Raw genomic sequence first — 19758 nt, 5'->3', positions numbered from 1 at the left:
CTAAACCATGTACAGCGCTACTGCTGCCAAGCACACAGACCTCTAGGGGTAGGGCATCATGTGGCATACCTCTCATTTCAATTGGCCTTCCAAAAAGGAAATATAATCTTCCGGGAATCTTAGGCAACAAAATTGGGAGATAAAGTGCTTGATTCCGAACCTCTCCAGTCGATTCAGTCCTGTTCACACAAGATTGCAAAAATTTCACAATATATCTCAGCTAGAATGCAGAGGAAAAATGAGGACTATGGAATATTGAAAAGAAACAAAATGTAATACTTGCAGTAGCAAGGTTCATCAACATATGAGAAGCTTCCACATGGAATTAGTCATAGACATTGACTAAACTAAATCCAAATACAGGTTATATGAAAAACTAGGAGCTTATCATTTCTTTAGAAATCCACATAAATCATCAGCAGAGAAATGATTTATAGTTATTGTATTTGTCATTAAATCATATAGAATAAAATTTGATGCTCACACAAAAATAGAAAGCTAGAAAAAAAGCTAATATATGACCAGAACATAACAAGAAAGGTGAGAATGCTGCTGCAGATGGTTCTAGTGAAGAAGCCCTGTCTGCAGAAGCAGTTTATGATACCTTAGTGAAAGGATCAGTCAAGATATCATGTATTCAAAATTATAAATTAAACAAGACTACATGAGGACAATGTCTGGCATGGCTAAGAGTCCCTACTTGATCCATCATATCAAGCAACAGAAAAATTAACATGTTTGACACATCAAGAAATATACAAGTCCTTAACCCAAAGTCCAAACCACATCTTTTTTGAGTTTAACTTATGGCGATATGAAACCTCATGGTTACAGCTCATGATGCATGAAAATTTAGGCACAATCAGTTTTCCTTTGATGCACATAAACTCATCTGCATGAAGTACTGGACCGTACCTCAACCTCACAGCATCTTGATTAATCCTCTTGTCCAGAATGTCATAAAATGGAAGATTAACAAGATCGTCATAATCAAGCAGCATCTGAAAAAGCAGTATGCAGACACCTATTAGTTATCAATTAGAAACCGAGTACAAAAAGTGAGCTCCAGATATTAAGTATGCTCAATTGTTGTGACTATTGATTTATGAAATTTGTCATTAGATAGAGGAGCATGCAAGTGAAGTGAAATCATTCTTCTTGCATAAGCTTATTGGAAATCTAACCAAACTTGATCACCATACAAGAAGAGAGTGTGTTGAGGATTAAGCCTGTTGGTCGCTAAAAATGAGTTCTGCTGCATTATACAAGATCCAAAGCTAGATCCAAGAGCCTAAAACTAAAGCCATTCACTTAGCCCACTTCCCCATTTTTTTTGTTACTCCACCATTCCCAGAATCCTGAAATTCATAATTTTATTGACTGTTGTTCAATATATTTACACTACAGATGGTACGGTTTTAATTGATCAGACCAGGGTAAGAATTAATGCTAGTTTGGAGCTATGGATGACCATTTTTTGGGACTAGGGTCTTGATGGCCAACTATAAGAATTTAGTGCACACGGCATAAACTTTAATGGAAGATAGATTGTAAACGAAAAATCAGTCACAAAAGATGGAAAAAAGAACTATAGGGACCATTTGTAAGTGTGGGAATCACTACACGAAAACTTTCATTATTATCAAAATGCCTCATCCCATAATCATTGTTTGAAGTTTTTAATTATTCTTACAGTACCCCCGCTAAACAACTTTCTTTGCACTCAAAATGCCCCTATCCTATAGACAATATAAATGTGCAATATAGATCTCAAAATATCCCTCTCCCAAGATATTATTATAGCAATCGAATATATCTTTTTGTACAAAATCCCCCTATACTCTAAATTTTGTCAACAATTATGATGCTCAACGAACAGTATCTAATTAATTAGAAGTAAAACAATAAAAGTGTGGTAATAAGCATGTGGAAACTTTCATTATTCTCAAAATAACCCTATCATATAATATAATGAAATTTTTAGCTATTCTTGTAACACCCCTCTTAAACAAATTTCTATTCTTAAAATGCCCCATCTTAAAACTACATAAGTGTGCCAGTGTAGATCTTAAAATGTCCCTTTTCCAAGATAAAACTATTCTTATGATACCCTTTCTAAACAACTTTCTTCTTGCTCAACAATGCCCCTATCCTAAAGACTATATAAGTGTGCTAATATAGATCTCAAATTATCCCTCTTGCAAAATATTCTTGTAATAATAAAATACATCTTTTTGCCCAGAATGCCCCTATGTTCTAAATTTTGTTAATGATTATGACTCTCAATGTGTAATATCCAAGTAATTGAAACTACATAAGTGTGGGAACAAGCATGAGAATACTTTCATTATTTTCAAAATGCCCCTTTTCCATAATAGCCTTATAATGTTTAAAATTTTTAACTATACTTGAGATACCTCAATGTGCCATTCAATCCGGAAGCCCAGATCAAATTTATATGGAATTCAAAACTTGACCTCTTATTAAATATAATCAAAAGCTGTTATATTCATTAGCATATTTTAGCAAAATAATTTTTTTGTTTGTATAACTACTTATTTATATTTAAACTCTATTGAGAAATGTTTGTAGTTAGAATTTTTTTTATTGCAAAACCAGTTTTCCTTGTACTGCAAATTAGTCCCATATGCAATATGCACGTGCACATTAAATAGTGCAAAAAAGAATTGGGATGCGGATATGGTATCACGGAGAGTATTACAGCAAGCTCAATGAAATGTAAATTCATACTGATTGACACATGATGAAAAAATTGGAGAGGTTGTACAAAGCAGCTAAGCTAGATACATAATATGAAGTGGCTGTTAGGTTTAGTGGCATCATAGGAGGAAATGAATGAGGCAACATTCTACCGAAGGGCCTTGTGAGGAGGGTTAGACAATTAGAAGTAGGTTTGGTGAAAAGAAGTATGCCAAGAATCTAAAGACACTTGTGTCAAAAGTTATATTAATTTGCAGATATGAATGGTAGAGAAGTAATTGAAGCACAAATTTGATTAGCAGCATGAAATACTCCTGGAGAAGCTTTTAGTGTTATGTTAATCAATTGTAAAAAATAAATATGTTCAATCCTTTGTCAGAGCCTTCTTAATCTACAGCCATGGTCTATCATGGTCAGGAAACATTCTACAGGGGGGCCTTGTGAGGAGAGTTAGACATTTGCAAATAGGTTTAGTGAAATGAAGTCTGCCAACGAATCTAAAGACACTTGCGTCAAAAGTTGTACTCACTTGTAGATATGAATGTAAGGAAGTAATTGGAGCACAAATTTGAATTAGCAGCATGAAATACTCCTGCAGAAGCTTTTAGTTTTACGTTGATAGTCAGTAATAAAAATTATGTTCAAACCTTTGTCAGAAGCTTCTTAACCTAAAGCCATGGTCTATCATAAAATCCATTTTGTTTAGAAAAGGTTTGGTTCCCTAGGTTGTTGACATAAAAAATCTTTGGAAGATGATTTTTGTGCCAGTCTTTTCTCCACAATTTGTGTATGCATCTTACTCGGATGGCTTGGATTTAAGGTTGTAACCAGTCGCCACCAGCTGTGTCGTACTAGCTCGACTGTAATTTTAGCTAAAGGCAATGGACTTGATTAACCACAAAACAGAGTTCCCAGTTTCTATGCTTTCCACAGTAAAGGGAAGAAGGATTTTGATAATTCTTCCTCATTGTTGACATCCTTCGTTTGTACCCACCGCCAGACTTCTACTTGGCACACTACTCCAATCAAAGTTGCTCGCCATCATTATCCATCTAGCCATCTGGATGATGCTTTTCCTGCCTTCCACCTATCTAGTTGCCTTTCTTTGGTTTACTTTATTATTTTTAGCTAGATCCTCTACTCAAAGTCAAATTAAACATATTATTATATACCAGAAATGGGAAATCTTCACATCTTTTGATTTGATCTACTAATTTACAGTGAAGTTGGTCAAGTGCGAGGACTCGTGCAAGCGGCTATTTAGTCCCACATCGGTAAGGGTAGCAATGTTTAACCCATTTAACTTATTTCAACCCATCGTAGATCGAGCTAGAATACCTATTTAATAAAATGGTCCAAGTTTGGATGTGGATTTTTGACTCGTTTAATAAGCAAGTCAAGTTCGAGTTGACAAATTTTTGATCTATCATGTATCTAACCCATGGAATGCCGTAACGGCCTGTACCGGCCGGTATGGGCCGGTACGTATCGGTCCGGTCCTAGACCGGTACCGGAACCACAAGAAATCCGGTATCTTCTGGTTCTTTTAGCCAAACCGGCCGGTACGGAGCCCGTACCGGTCGGTACCGCTTGGTACCGGCCTCGTACCGGTGCGAACCGGCCGGTACGATTTTTTTTTTATGAACCACAGCACGAGGCGCTGTGGTTTTTGAAACCACCGCATGGCGCGTGGTTTTAGAAACCATGCGCCGCGTGTGGTTTTAGAAACCACGCGCCGCGTGTGGTTTCCCAAAGAAGTGGCCACGGGCCACTTCTTTTTTGTTATTTTATTTTAAAAAAAAAGAAGTGGCCGAGAGGCCACTTCTTTCTTTTCACAACACAAAAACCAAAGTGGCCTCTCGGCCGAGAGGCCTGTCGCCCTGTCTGCACCTCGTCTTTCTCCTCACTCGTTCGGTTATAAAAACCGAACGAGAGGCTCTGTCCAGAGTAACTCAAATCCAGAAGTGTTTCAGAGAGATTGGCTTGTCCAGAGTAACTCAAATTCAGTGAGCCTCTGAAGAGTAATCAGAGACGGAAAGATTTGAGAGAGCCTACAAATTGAGGAGGAGGTCCTGCCCAAAAAATCCAGCGGAGACTATTTAAGGTGCGGTTTTTTTGTCCTATGTTATTTCATTAATTTTGTTAATAAGTAACTTAACAAAATAGTTTATAAATTACTTAAAAAATAAGATAATGCGAAAATTTACTTTATTGCTTAATTTTTTGATAAGTTATACATTTATGATAGAAATGGAGCCATCAAGAAAAACGAATCCTACAAAGCGTGATATTGGCTAGTCTTATGGGCGAAGACTTGGAAGAGAGGGGCAACGACATGAGTTTCGATGCAACTTTTGCGACAAGATTTTCAAGGGAGGAGGGGTAACCAGGTTGAAGCAACACTTAGCCGAAAATTCCGGTGAGGTTGCTACGTGCCCGAATTGTCCTAGCGAGATTCGTGTGCTGATGAGGCAGAATCTCGCTAAGGTCAAAGAAGCGAAGGAGATGGCTTCCAAGAAGAGGGCGGAGGTTGATCGCCGAGCGGCAGAGCCACCTTCCTATCACTCTAGGAAGCCAGAGGAGGTTGAGGATCTAGATGAGGAGGCAGATATTTAGGCGGTTATACATGCAAGCCTGGATGATCAGTGGCAGCAGGAGGAGGTGGCCAGGCATAGGGCTCGATTTGAGCCCTCTGCATACGAGTCGGTCGGCAATGAACGTGGCCGGATTGCATCTATGCTGGGTAGTTTTGGTAAACGAAAGAAGTTATCTAAAGAAATTTCACAAGGAGCGACAATTCATAATGTAGATCCGCATGCTCTCCCCAGCAGAGATTCAAAGCAGCAGAGGGTAGACACAATGTGGATGAAGGATAAGAAGAAAACTATGTGGCAAGCTATTGGATCCTGGTTTCATTTCAGCCACATCCCAGCAAATGTGGCAGACAATACATACTACAGGTCTGCCATTGCCGCCATACAAGCTGCCGGTCCCGGTGTAGTTCCTCCAGGCCCGAAGGACATATACGGTGAGCTTCTTGACAACAATAAGGAGGAGCTGGAGAATTGGATTGACTCCTACAAGAGCAAGTGGCCCATATATGGACTAACCATCATGTGCGATGGTTGGACCGGTCCGACCAGACGGAGCATCATCAACTTCCTGACATACTGTAATGCGAAGACCTTTCACAAATCGGTTGATGCTTCGTCTTATGTGCACAACACCACGTACATGCTGAAACTTATGGAGGATGTGATTGATCTGGTAGGAGAGGAGAATGTCATGCAGGTCGTCACTGATAATGGGCCGCAATATAAGGCTGCCAGGCAGGTCTTGATGGAGCGGCGACCACATATTTTCTAGACCCCATGTGCTGCACATTGTATCGATCTCATGTTGATGGACATTGGAAAGATCCGTAGGGTGCAACAAACGGTGGAGACAGCCCAACGCATTACCAGGTATATTTATAACCATAACTGGGTCATTTCACTGATGAGAAAGTATGCAGGGGAAGAGATTCTGAGACTAGGAGTCACACGGTTTGCTACCAACTTCATCGCACTTGATAGCATACTCGAGAAGAGAGGAGCCCTACGTCAGACGTTTGCCAGTCCCGAGTGGTATGATAGTAGATATTCTTATGCCGGCACTGAAGGGAGCAAGATAGAAGACTTGGTGACGAGATAGCCATTCTGGCAGCGGGCTACTACAATAGTCAAGGCTATCAAACCATTATATGAAGTGCTGCAGGCCGTAGATAGCGAGATCATCCCCAGATGGGATTTTTGTATCACATGATGGTCAAGGCAAATGATCAAATTTTGGAGGCAGATCCAGCACATGGCCCGTCGTACATCAACATCATTGAGCAACGGTGGGGAGCGCAAATGGGTAAGGAATTGCATCTAGCAGGTAAGCTAAGATATAATTATAGTGACAATTATAGTGATTGATGTAATTATATAATTATGCTAAGATAGTTTCGTATATGTGCAGCATACTACCTAAACCCCCGGTTTCAGTACAGCATAGATGGAATTGGTATGGATGAAACACTTCTGGATGCTTTGCGTAATGTGATTTACAAGATGGAGCATGATCCAGAAAAAGCGACCCTATGTCTTGAAGAGGTAATTATGATTTAGTAATTATCAGCATGTGTAAGTATATCGGCATCTTCAATTATTAACATGATTTTCTTATGCTTATTTTTTACAGAGCAAATTATTTAGAGAGGGCAGCTACAGTTTTGGCCAACGAGCGGCTGTCGTCAGCAAACACAATATGAATCCAGGTACGTGACACATCAGGAAAACATTCACCTGGTGTTACTTAGTTACTATTATGGAACTATCATATATGTAATTTTCATAAATATTTTTGCAGCTGAATGGTGGGTGCATTTTGGCGGGTCCACGAGAAATGTAAAGCGGATAGCTATCCAGATCCTCTCCCAAACAGTCTCCTCTAGTGGCTGTGAGCGCAATTGGTCCACCTTCGCCCTTATCCACAGCAAACAAAGAAACCGTTTGACGCAAAAGCGCTTCAACGACCTATTTTATGTGCATTACAATTTGCGGTTGAGGCTAAAGTGCATCCAGGAGGAAGTGGAGCTCAAGTATACAGATCCGATTTACGGAACCTTCACTGCTGATGACGATGATCTACTATTCGGCTGGCTTGTAGGCCAGCAGTAGGAGTCCGAGCTTGATGAGCCAGGATCACCTCCATGACCAGCTAGCTTCATAGCCACCGAAGCTAAGGTCGATCCAGAGCAATGGGCTGAGAATAATATTCCACGCAATCCCAGAGCTGATCAGCCGCAGGCACAGGAGAGCCACTCACCACATGATTGGTACGAGACACCCTCCGAGAGAGCTGATCGAGAGATGCTCGGCAGACAAGGACGACATAGCCAGACAGAGAGGGCCAGGAAAGGAAAACAAAGGATCCCAATGGAGAGTGTCGAGGAAGAGACTTGGACTAGCAGCGATGAAGGTTCTGGTGGTGATGGATCTTCTAGCCATGGAGGGAGCGGAGGACAGTATGGTACTCATAAGACACAGCCGGAGGGTGGTCATTATTTCACCGGTGAGTCCCAATTTACGGATGCTACACAGGATACGGACCACGGTCGACCACCTGATAGATTTCGTGAGGATATCATTGGATATAGAAAACGGGCTCCTTGAGGTCGTTCAGGAAGACAGGATACGACTGCAAATCCGACAGCATACGGATACGGATTCTATTATCCACAGCCTCAGCCTGACGAATATAGATATGGTGCATTAGATTTTGCTTCCGCCATATTTGGATGGGCCCCTACACAATCAGAGGACACTTCTCAGAGCCAGAGCATGAGCGAGAGATCCGACAGTTCTTATAACCTGACGCGCGTTCCTTCTGATTAGGTTGATTTGAATCCTCCTGATTATACTTATGATCCGGATATCTACGAGAGCCATCGGCACTCATCTCGATTTTAGATATCCAAGAGTGCTTTAAATGTATGTAAATGATTGTACCTTAATTTGAAGATATTTTATGTGTATGATTTTATCGTTTGGAACAGGAGAAAAACATAACATGCATCATCTATGTTTCAAATTTCAACCCTAAATTTAAACATAAAAACATCAAAAATCATGAAAAAAGCAATAAAAAAATATCAATCTTCACTTAATTTAAGATCCAACAGAGACAACATTTAAAAAAAAATCCAAATTTCTGGCTCGCGGTACCGGCCGGTACGGTACCGGCTGGTACGTACCGGACCGGACCGGTACCGTATCGGTCCGGCCGGCCACCGATACGCCGACCGGTACCGGTACGGCGGACCTTGATCTAACCTAACCTATATCTTGTTTGACCTGACCCGATTGCCACCTATACACATCGGTTATGCACTAGGTAGATCTTAAGTACTTATATAGAGTCAAAGAACCTTAATAACACTTTTGACAAGCCTTTTTGGATGACGTTCTGAATTATTACAAATAATATTAGAACAAACCCGACCTATGGCCCATGTGGATTAGGGGACATTGCAGCACGGGTCCTTTTAGGATTGACCACAGGTTAAATGGGTAAGAGTTGAGACACAAAGAGGCAAGAATCAACTTATGATCACTTCAATGTTATTACAGTTATCAGGTACCTTTTTTGAGATAAAAGAATAGGTAGAATAGCTACATTGAACTTTGACCAATAATTCTACCAAAGGGATGCTAACAGTAGAGGTGACATAATGGACTGATATTTGGGAAGACAAAAGGAAGTGGTTAGGTATAAGAGAATTGTGGGGAGGGATTTACTCTGATGGTTTGATATTACATAAGTCCAATATTCTCTATCATTACTAATTTGTATTTGCAAGTTTCTATCTCTATTGCATTGGTTAAATCTTTTTCTCTGCAATCCTTTTAAAGTAAAATTTCAGGAAAATTATTATGCCATATTTGTTAAGGTAGACCAATTTGGTCCAAGTTAGCTGAGATGCAAGGGTACTCTTCGTTCATAAGGTGAACAGACTTTTTCATACCATCCATTTATATTCATTTAAGGCATAGAAGTCTACCCTGAATAGAAGCTCTATAACTAGGTTTTGATCGAATTATCTGCACCATGAAGAAATTCCCAGTGACATGCCTTGAGTCCCATTTGCCATTACCTTTTGACAATAATGTGAGGCAGAGGCAAGGGTTATGGACAAGAAAATCCTATTATCTAGCATATGCAAAACTAGATCACATAAATTCTATACTAGGTGCAATAATAACAAAATACAAGTATTTAAAGTAGTACTCACTTCAGATATATCATCTTCTCCAACAACACCAAATGGTATTATTGTGGCCTCAAACCTTGATGCCATCCTGACAAACTCTGGTTCTTCAGGCCAAAACAATTTGTAGTGCTCACCCTAGAAAGCAGGAAGGTCCACAAATAAACTAAGCAAACAAAAAAATGAAAGCTAAGAAATTGAACATAAACAACATCAATAATTTGACCAGTCCCATGTATATGAGCAATCCATAGTACCTGCTGACAAATACTTTTCTTATAGTTCACTAACTTTCTTCCTCAAAATTTGTGATTTTTTTTAGAGAGAGAAAGAGAGGGAACCCACCCACACTATAATTTCCTAGGTTCAGATGTTTGAGGACTCACCACTACTGAACCAAGAACCTCTGGATGCTAAGCAGAGGGGTGTACCACTAGGTTAAGCCCTAATTCGCTAGCAAAATTTTACTTAAAAGAATCAAAAAGTTAGACCTATCAGCTGGATGATGTTTTATCTCTTAATGAAACTTTTGGAATTAAAATTCGTTTGGAAATCAATTACCCACTCGTGCAACTATGGACACATAATTCATAAGATGGCTAATAAACGTATTGTTCCAACATGTACATTTAATCATGCTTGCATATTTGAATGACAGTGGCTAATGAAATGAGTTGGACTATGAATATCTAGACCAAAAAGAAAGTAAACTGAACTGAGCAAACATTTGGAGTCCAACAAGCAATATAAAAATTTTAGACCATAATGCATGAATATTTCATTCCGTGATATCACTATTGTATGTAGTTACAAGTTTCACAATTGAGAATGATTTAATTTGAAAGGGCAGTGAGGTGACAAAAATTTGGAAAGAAATTTTGAACAATTAATAAAATTTAAAGATAATCGATATAACCATGCTAAGATTTAAAGTGAGAAGAGAGGTTTTGTACCATCATAGCATGCATCATCTAGCTTGCCGTTTTTGGGGTCGACTAGAGTTTCTTATGATCTTGGTAAGCTAGGAGTGAACGAAGAACTTCTATTTTAAAGGTCATTGAGTTAGTAGAGCTTTTCGTATTTTATTTTTCTTGTAATTTTCGGATTAATTTGTATGGATATTTTAAGGGTTCATTTTTAAATCCTGTTTTACGTATAATAAGCCTGTTTGAGTCCCTTTTTTGTTAGGTCATAGAAATTTTTTTAAGAAAGGCAAATCAAACTCTTTCACTGATTCGATCAGAGAGAGAAAAAAGCAGTTTCTTCAATCTACTCAACTCAAATTTCTCAAAGAAAATAATAGAAAATATGGAGAACCAAGAACTAGGGATCTAGACCCATTTATCTCCCGACCCTTGTCCAAACCTATCCGAGATGGACAAAGTGGCCCACAACAGTCTTGTGATCCTTCTAGACTTATAATAGTAGCCCTTATTTCCAAAGAGAAGGGGCTGAATACTTTTTTATATAAGGTCTTCATCTCAGTAGAAGGGAATCTTTTGTCTTACTAGCTATTCTTTATTCTTTCTTTTTTCCTGATGCCCATTGTCTTATCCAATTTTCTTGACCTCAAAGAACCTCCCAGACCCTAGAGCCATGAACTCGAGGTCCTTGCCATCCTCAAGGCCCTAGCCATCCTGTTCAACTATTAACCAAGTTCAGGTCTAAGTACAATTATAACCACGCTAAAATTTGGTAAGGTCCCTCAAGATGCTCATTAATCTCAATCAGATTATGGATTCCCCTACTATAGCCCTGGACACTGTTCATAAAATGCTCATAAGAACCACCTATTTAGTTAACTTTAGCCTAAATTCAAGTACATTTTTGTTTATCCACCAACACATAATTTTCAATGTTTTCATCCTAAATCTATAAACCTAGGGATCTTCTTCCTAATCCTGCCATGCTTTAATACATATTGGATCTCTGATTTTCTTTTGCCAACTTTTCTGTTTGAGAACTTCTCAACTATCTCAAAATCTGTTATGCTTAGGAAAAATATATTAAAGATCTTGAAATCCAGTTCTCATAAGTCTTATTATTGGAAAGCAGCTAGTTTGAGAACAAATTACTAATTGTTATCTTACTAAAGAAATGACTATGATGATGATAACAAGTTACCTTTTTATGAAGAGCTTCACGCGCACCCCCAGGGTACAGTAAAACAAATGACTTCCTTGACAGAAGCTTATAGAAATTGGCCGCCGAGGCAGGAACAGCACCCAAAAGTCTATGACTATCAAATGATGATGAATCTGGCATAAGCAATTCTGAAGCCCTATCAAACATAAATGGATGAGCAATGCCTCGAAGATGGATTTTCCTTTCAAGAAAGAGCCTTGTGAACAGAGGACCCAATTCTAAACCCATCAGCATATGGTACCCAATAAGCACAGCAGGTCCCTCCAAAGGAATCCCTGCAAGGCCCTTTACTACTCTGCCATCCTCTAAAGTTGACAGCATGACCGGGCTCATAGCAAGGTCAATCCATCTGAACCGCATAAATGCTAAGCCATCAGAGACTTTTGATGGAATATAGGGAAGAATTTGACCAAGAATCTTGGAATTCCACAGCGAAAAGAACAGTAATACCATAACAATGTATGAAAACTTTTTGTACCTGTACTGTTCTGTTGCCTTTTGGAACTCATCAGGAGTAAGCAATAAATAATCTGACACATAGTCTAACTGGCTTGAACGGCGGAAATAACCAGCACCCCTTATTGTGGTCAACAAATCGATGCCACCTTCCTGCATCAATATGAGATAGTTGCCATTAATCATATACATTAGCCACGAGCTGAAAAATCAATCACAATTCATATATAAAATGCAATGGTACCATAATTTCAGTGGCAGACATTGACAACTTTATGTTCCACCCAGCAGTTCAAGCATACATATAGAACATCTGGTGATACAGTATATCTACTGAACGACATGTCAATCAGATATTTTCACATCATATATGCAAGAAAATTAAAACAAAACATGCTAAATATCTGAGCAAAATGGTTTCCAACCCCCTAAAAGCCTAGATTTAGAATCATAGGTTCAATACAAAAAAACCTTCTGATTTTCATGATAAATATAGATAGAAAGTTTCTGATAGTGAATTCCTTTGCTATAAGCATCACTAGTTATCTAGCATAATAACCATAAAAAATCTGATAATGAACTCCTTTGCTATAAGCTTCACTGGGTATCGAACATAATATAACCGTGGCCAAGAAGCCTTATTCTAATTTCTCTTTTTGGCATGAGAAATTAAAATAAAATAAATTAGACACTTACATCTATTAAAGCAATGTTCGACCGATGATTACAGGATATTGATTGAAGTACAGTTTATAGTTTTCTTTCAATTTATTAAATTTAGATCAAGATATGGGTTCAAGAAAAACTATGTAAAAAGGAGAAAATGGCAACACAATTTCTTCATGTTCCACAAGAACCAGAGGAGCTTTTCATTTTCAAGAAGTGTTGACAAAGCTTATCAAAAGAAGATTGGAGGAGAAAAAGAATCAGCACCCGTACCAGGAAAATGTTGTGACCACCATCCTTAAAATGACGGATTCTGCAATTTGGCAGTGCACTACAAAGTCTTTCAGCTTCTTCACGGCTGGGAAACAATTGATCCCTTCCACTAAAAGGACAGCAATGTCAACCCCATCATTCTGGAAATATGTCATCAAATTTGAACACTCTTACCAAATATGCATAGATTATATGTACAGTTTGCAAGAAGCATACACAAACATATCTTACTAGACTGGCTACTCATGTGCAGTCCTGGAAAAAATGAGTAGCTTGCAGCACAATAATGCATGTTATGACAAGAATATGAATATACTGGTGATATATCACAAAAGAAACTGCATTGGAACTAAATATAGATGAAAGGCTAGTTTTCTCTGTGCTCACCATGCAGCTGCAAACTGAAGAAAGATGGCTTACCAAAAAGCGAGACCAAAAATTAATAGTCAAAAGACTCAAAACACTGTCAAAGCTCCAGATGCCCAAATTTTGGAGAACTTTAAGACTTAAAATGTTAAAGTAACCAAATTTAGTTGTTTATGGTAGAACATGCACAAATGGCTTAACAGTAATACTTTATCCTTCCCCAGACCTTGACCTGTGAGCAACATCTCATTCTTAAGGGTCAGCTTTTTGTTGGTCACAGTGTGGTCTGTCTAAGTTTGAGAACTTCTTACAAGAAGTTCATGAAACATAAATGTCTTCATCTCAAAAAAGACCCTCAAGTTAAATGGAGAGAGGACTTCCAAAATCTGGCAAAAGCAATTTCGGAAAAGAAAAGAGACTTCGTGAAAAAAAGGAAAACTATTTGGTAGAAACTTCAAAATAATTCCTCCTACTAGCGAATAGTGAACAAAAGATAAATTGTTATTAGTAGAATTTTCAGAGTTTATAATTGTGGGATACGGGGCTGAAGTCGGCAGCCCCAGCCGACTTCAGCCCCGATCCTAATATGGGAGGAACCGGACAGAGGATCGCGATGGCGATCCTCTCCGGCTCCTCCGGGAGCAATTGGGGCAAGGCGCCGCAAGCATCCCGCGGCACCCCCCCTTTTCCGGTGAAACCGCGGCCAATCACGGCCGCGGATCACGCTCGACCGCCGCGATTCACGCGGCGGAGAGCAGTTACCAAAGGGCTATAAAGCCCTTTCTTTTCCTCCTCCTCCCAAACCTCCGAGCCCTCCTCCGACTCTTCCTCTCCTCTCCTTCCTTCCCTCCTCTTCCTGTCTGGTGACCGGCGTGCTCTCCCGGCCGAGCGCCATCCAAAGCCCCTTCACAAGCTTTCCCCTGTTTCTGGATCTTCTTCCTCTCCGGAAGCGCCGCCGCCGCCGCTGCTTGACCACTGGATCGAGCCTCCCCCGGCCAAGATCTGCCATCTCCGTTGATCGCCGGTGAGCCTCCCTCCCCCTTATCTTTGTTCTCATGCCAAATAACATGATTTTTTTTCCTCCTTTGTTCGGCCCCTCAAACCGAGATCATCTCGGTTGCTCCTCGACTTCGGCCACCGCAACGGCCGCCGACCGCTACTGCGGCCGGCTGGCCGTCGACCGGGCGACCGCCCCTGGCCACCCAAGCCGGCCACCCTGCCGCCCCCTTCTCTTCCGATTATTCCTTCTTCCCTGTCCGTGGGGGATTTGGGGAAGGAGGAGGCCCATCACGGGCCAAACTGGGCCCGTTGGGCCCTATCGATTTCAGGCCCAACTTGGGCCCAGTTCAGTCCGGTTGGGCCCAGTTGGGCCATACCTTTGTGGGCCCAACTTGGGCCCAGTTCATGCCCGAACCAAAAATTCGAAATCCGGTTCATGCCCGAACCCGAAATTCGAAATCCAGTTCAGATCCGAACCCGAAACCCGAAATCCAGTTCAGACCCGAAACTCGAAATCCGAAATCCGAAACCCGAAACCTGAACCCGTTTGGCCAATAAATGGAATTTTGCAGTTAAGCCTTTGACAGTGTATTATTCCACAAAAAAAAGTCTTCCGCAATTTATGTTTGATCCTTATAAAAAAATTATATTGCATAAATGATCCTTTTAAAGGCCAACTTTGGGGGCCCTATTGGGCCGGGTCTATGCGGGCCCATTGGGCCGTGTCCGATATGGGCCCTATCGGGCCATGCCCATTATGGGCCAACTCTGGACCCTGTTGGGCCGTGTCCAATAGTATTATTTTTGGATTTTGCTTAATTCTGAAATTAACAAGAAATTAATTAAATTTAAACAGGTGAACCTGTTCCGCCTATCTGAAGTAGGGATTAAGCGAGAAGAGGTAAGTAACTTAATACTTCGAGTGTGATTTCCAAATTATTTGATAAATAGATTAAATTCTGAAATATGTTTTGTATTTAGTAAAATGGGTCTGGCATGTTAAATTTCATTTGAAAATTATGCTTTGAAATCCGTAAACTATGACTGAAAAATTTATGAAATCTGTTTTTATATATATGTATTCTCAGCATGGCTATGATCTGTTCTGTTCTGTTCTGGCCCCGCCAATGGGGATTATACGTTGGACCAGTCGACTTGTAATCTATGAGGAACCGGTTCCGACACCGCGCCACTGGTGATTAGAATAGTGGTTTCTGGACACCGGCTGCCATCGGTGGGTAAATATAGTGGATTTGGCACTTTTGTGCAACACCGGCTGCCATCGGTGGATAAAAATAGTGGATTTGGCACTTTGTTCAACCCATGCCACTGGATTACGTGGTCGTAGCCTATCATGTTGAGATTCTGATATCATATTTTTGAAAAAATGATAATAAGTTTTGAAAACAGTAAAATGATGTTATTTATTCCAGACATTATCCTGCATTTTGATCTGATATGCTCTAACCCCACTTTGGGGTATTTTGTTGCTTACTGGGCTAGTGTAGCTCATTATTCTGTTTTCTCCATTTTTCAGATCCAGAGGCTTGATCTCACGGGATTGAGGAGTGCGCTAGATTTTCCGACGATTTCTTCAGTTATTGATCCTTTAGTTAGATTGATTAGAGTATTTGACTTACGTCAGCATATGTTATTTGAAATTTTGTAAGACTGCTTTTGAATAACTTAAATATTTATGTCAGTTTTAAACATCTGTATTTGCTTTGATGTAATCCGATGCCTTGCACGCCTGCGCGGCCCGCCGTACGGGCGTGCGGCGTCTGCCACGCCTCGGGCTCGGGGCGTGACAATAATTTTCCGAGCCTTGACTGAAGGGCGGTAAAATAGATCAGATGAACCTTCAAGATAAGCAACATAGTAGCTAATGAGGTTGGATCTGCAAAGTAAACCAAGATAATATAGGATTGGGTGGGTTCAGGTTCTACAAATGAAACTGATTGTTATGGATTTAACCAATTCTAAAACGGACAATCCAAAATTTGATTTTATTAGAAGAAAACACAACATAATTTGCATCCAACTCTTTCCTCATGCTCTCAGATACAAGTAAATATAAGATTATTTCAGCATGGCATATCTTCCTTCTTCCAAAAAGAGATGTATCTGATACAAGAAAAAGGGAGAAACTTAGGTCTAAGATTTTCACAGATACATGACTGTGCATATAGTATCCTTCACAAGGTTTGAAGCAAGGTTCGTCGGACCGACCGTACCGACATACCGGTGAGCACCGGTACCGAACCGGCCCCGCGTGCGCGTCCGCGTCCGTGGCCCCGCGCGCGCGGACGTAAAAAAAACAAAACAAAACAAAACAAAAAACAACGCGTCCGCGCTCATCCGCGGACGCGCACGAACGCGTTAAGTGCCACAGAGTGGCATTAAATGGCCTACGCGGGCTGCCAGCCCGTGTGGGCACGCTGCCGTGGGCGCGGTTCCGACGTAGGAAATCGCGCGCGGGCGCCCGATTCACCGGTCGCGCGTCCGCGCGCGTTTCTCCAAAAAAAATCTACGCATCCGCGTTAAATGCTACAGAGTGGCATTAGGTATTGAGTCGCCCACGCGGGCTGGAACCCGTGTGGGCGCTCTTCCCAGCGCGCGGGGCGTGCTGCCCCACGCGCGAGTGCGTGGGGAAAAAATAATTGGGCCGATGCGAATCGGCCCGGTTTGCACCGGTACAAATATGGAACCAACCGGTTCCGACCCAAACTGGATCGGAACCGTTTTTATACGCTGTACCGTACCGGTGCACGTCGGCACCGGTTCGGTACAGGCTGAACCGATCGGTTCCGGTCGGTTCAGCATACCTTGGTTTGAAGTATTGGTTTCAGTAGCTATACAGGAACCTAGTCGATACAAGCTATAACGAGTGTAAGTACTGTTACTAACCACTAGATGTCAAAAGCTTAAAACTCTTAGGGAAAGGGTCAACAACGTAACTTAGGCCTCAACACCAGTTGTCCCTCTCATGTGCAGCCTGGACAATGCACATGAAGGTATAAATGAGTCAAGAATGACTCAAGATAACAATCAGGAATGTGATAAAGAAGAAAAGACTCAAGACAACAAGCAAGTGAATTTAAAAAAGAAAAAAGAAAATGACCTGAATGGGGATTTGAACCCATATCCTTCAGCCCTGATACCACTGTTAACTAACCACTAGAAACCATAAGCTTAAGCTAATAAGGTGTTAGTCATGAAAGTTGGGGCTTAACGACCCTGGCCTCCCTCATGTGTGGGCCAGACCATGAATGGGAAGTCATAGATAAATCAAGAATGACCCAAGATAACAATTGGGAACAAGTCAAAGAAGAAAAGACTCCAGATAACAAACAAGTGAATAAGAAAAAGAAAATGGCCCGAATGGGGATTTGAACCTATAACCTTCAGCTCTGATACCATGTTACCAGAAAAAAAGGAAAAAAAACTAACCACTAGAACCCAAAAGCATAAATTGTTAGGGAAGGGGTCAACAGTGTATAGCACGCCTTAATAGGTATCGCACATCCCCTGGTAAACACAAGAAGGAGGGCAAACCAGGTACTGGTTCCAGCCTGATATAGCACAGCCGGTATGGATTGGTAGAGTACACTACTTAAATTCTTGGTCTTTCATATCCTTGTTCAAGTTGTATTAAAATGAACATGAGATAATGAGATATAAGCAGATGATTGTTTGATCAGAAACAAAAAAAGCCAAAATTTCTGCTTTTATATTAAAAAAGCAGCAAAGAAGATGCTTTTCATATGAACTAAGAACTAGTTCTTTATACATCATATTTTACCAAACTTAGGAAACCGGAGGATCATCTACTTTGCAAACAAAAAATGGGGGATCATCTTTCTGTCAAGTGCACTTAATTATATTTTTCTGAAATGTTTGGTTATGTCAATTGCAATTGAAGAAGCATTATTTGATTGTCACAACTCACAAGTATATCAAAGTTATTGTAATAAAGGGCCAAACAATGTTCACAATAAATGGAAACACCAATCAAATGCATAGGCCTGGAAATGCACCTCACAAGGGCCTAATTTTACATCAATTTAGGTTGGACTTTTTGGTTGAGCCTATTTGACATCTCATATTTGCTCGACCCAAATTCAGCCAATTTCCAGCACTACAAGTGTGTAATTAAACAAAGGGCAAGGCTGGCAATTTTTTTCTGAAATTTGTTATAAAATAATGCAAACTCCATAAAACTCTTCAATTCATTGTCAACATTATTTTCCTACACCTATGGTAATTATATTAGAAAATAATATATCAAGTACCTGGCAAGTATCAGCGCCTGAGCTTTGACAGCATGGAGACGAGAATTGACATAAAACGATGCTGATCTTAGCATCTTCAATTTCCACAGAAGAGATTCTTTTGGTAATATATTAACCAAAAACTGCAAAACAAAATGTACTAATGCATTGCCCTTGGAAAAGACAAAATGCCTCAAGCATAGGATTTCCAGATTAAAGTTAAAAAATTCTAGATACAGGATTACCTGAATATGCTAAAACATGGTAGTTGAGATAAATGCTGAAAGATACATATTTAGATATTTCTATTATATCATGAACAAAAACAAATGAATTGTTGTAGCAAGACAGGTATCCACGTGCGGCAAATATAGTTCTGGTTGTTGAAGTTTGAAGAAGCACATATAATCTCACCAAAAAAAACACATATATGCATCATAACATTAATAGCTACATTATCAGCATATTAATTACAATCTGAAAGAACTTTGATAAGCTATAAACATGGCAGCAAGGTTAGCCGAACCGGAATGGTTTGGGCGGTCTGGGTGGTTCGACCCTTATTAACCCTCGAGCCACTCCCCCCACCCCTACCCTTGCTTGTGGTCCTAATCGTCGCTCGATATCTCTCCCTCTCCTTCTCTCAGTTGATCTCTTTCCCCCTCTTCCGCCATAATGGGAGATCATGTGACGGTGATGGCAATGCCATGATGGGGAGATCTACCAGCGTGATCATACGACAATGACTCCTACTCCAAGTCCGACAAGACGAAATATGCATGACTCTCGATTGAACTCTCTCTCCCACTCCACCCTCTCCCTATCCCTCTTTCTCCCCTTGTTCTTTTCTCTGACCACCAATTTCGTAGGGTTAGGGTTTTCTCTCTCTCCCCCTCCCTCCCTCTTCCTCCCTTACTCTCTCTCCCCCTCTCTCTCCCTCCTTCCCTCTTCCTCTCTTCCTCCCTCTCCCCCGCCCTCTCCCTATTTCAGTATGCCCGGGCACGGCATGGTATAGACTTGTATCATACCGAACTGGTCGTCGACTAGACGAGCCTCAGATTGGTTTAG

General features: G+C 40.6%; 1 protein-coding gene across 2 annotated transcripts in view; it reads right to left on the bottom strand.

The window, feature by feature from the left end:
• The window catches only part of LOC103715323 (phytyl ester synthase 1, chloroplastic-like), a 44505-nt gene that overhangs the window by 2302 nt on the left and 22445 nt on the right, over positions 1-19758 (bottom strand). Inside the window, exons 7-13 of one of the 2 annotated variants that reach the window (XM_039129890.3) lie at positions 18712-18833; positions 13055-13163; positions 12138-12268; positions 11639-12008; positions 9539-9652; positions 916-1001; positions 70-179 (exon numbers count right to left, since the gene is read on the bottom strand). In XM_039129890.3, coding sequence (XP_038985818.1) covers positions 70-179; positions 916-1001; positions 9539-9652; positions 11639-12008; positions 12138-12268; positions 13055-13163; positions 18712-18833 — 1042 coding nt within the window. The remainder of the gene's footprint in view (positions 1-69; positions 180-915; positions 1002-9538; positions 9653-11638; positions 12009-12137; positions 12269-13054; positions 13164-18711; positions 18834-19758) is intronic. The other variant, XM_039129891.3, reaches the window with a different exon arrangement.

This window comes from Phoenix dactylifera, chromosome 12, assembly GCF_051530095.1.
Source record: "Phoenix dactylifera cultivar Ajwa chromosome 12, Ajwa_hap1_PhDact_Kaust_v1.1, whole genome shotgun sequence".
NCBI lineage: Eukaryota > Viridiplantae > Streptophyta > Magnoliopsida > Arecales > Arecaceae > Phoenix > Phoenix dactylifera.
Note: the sequence above shows the minus strand (reverse complement) of the source record. Positions and strands in the feature narration are given on the sequence as shown.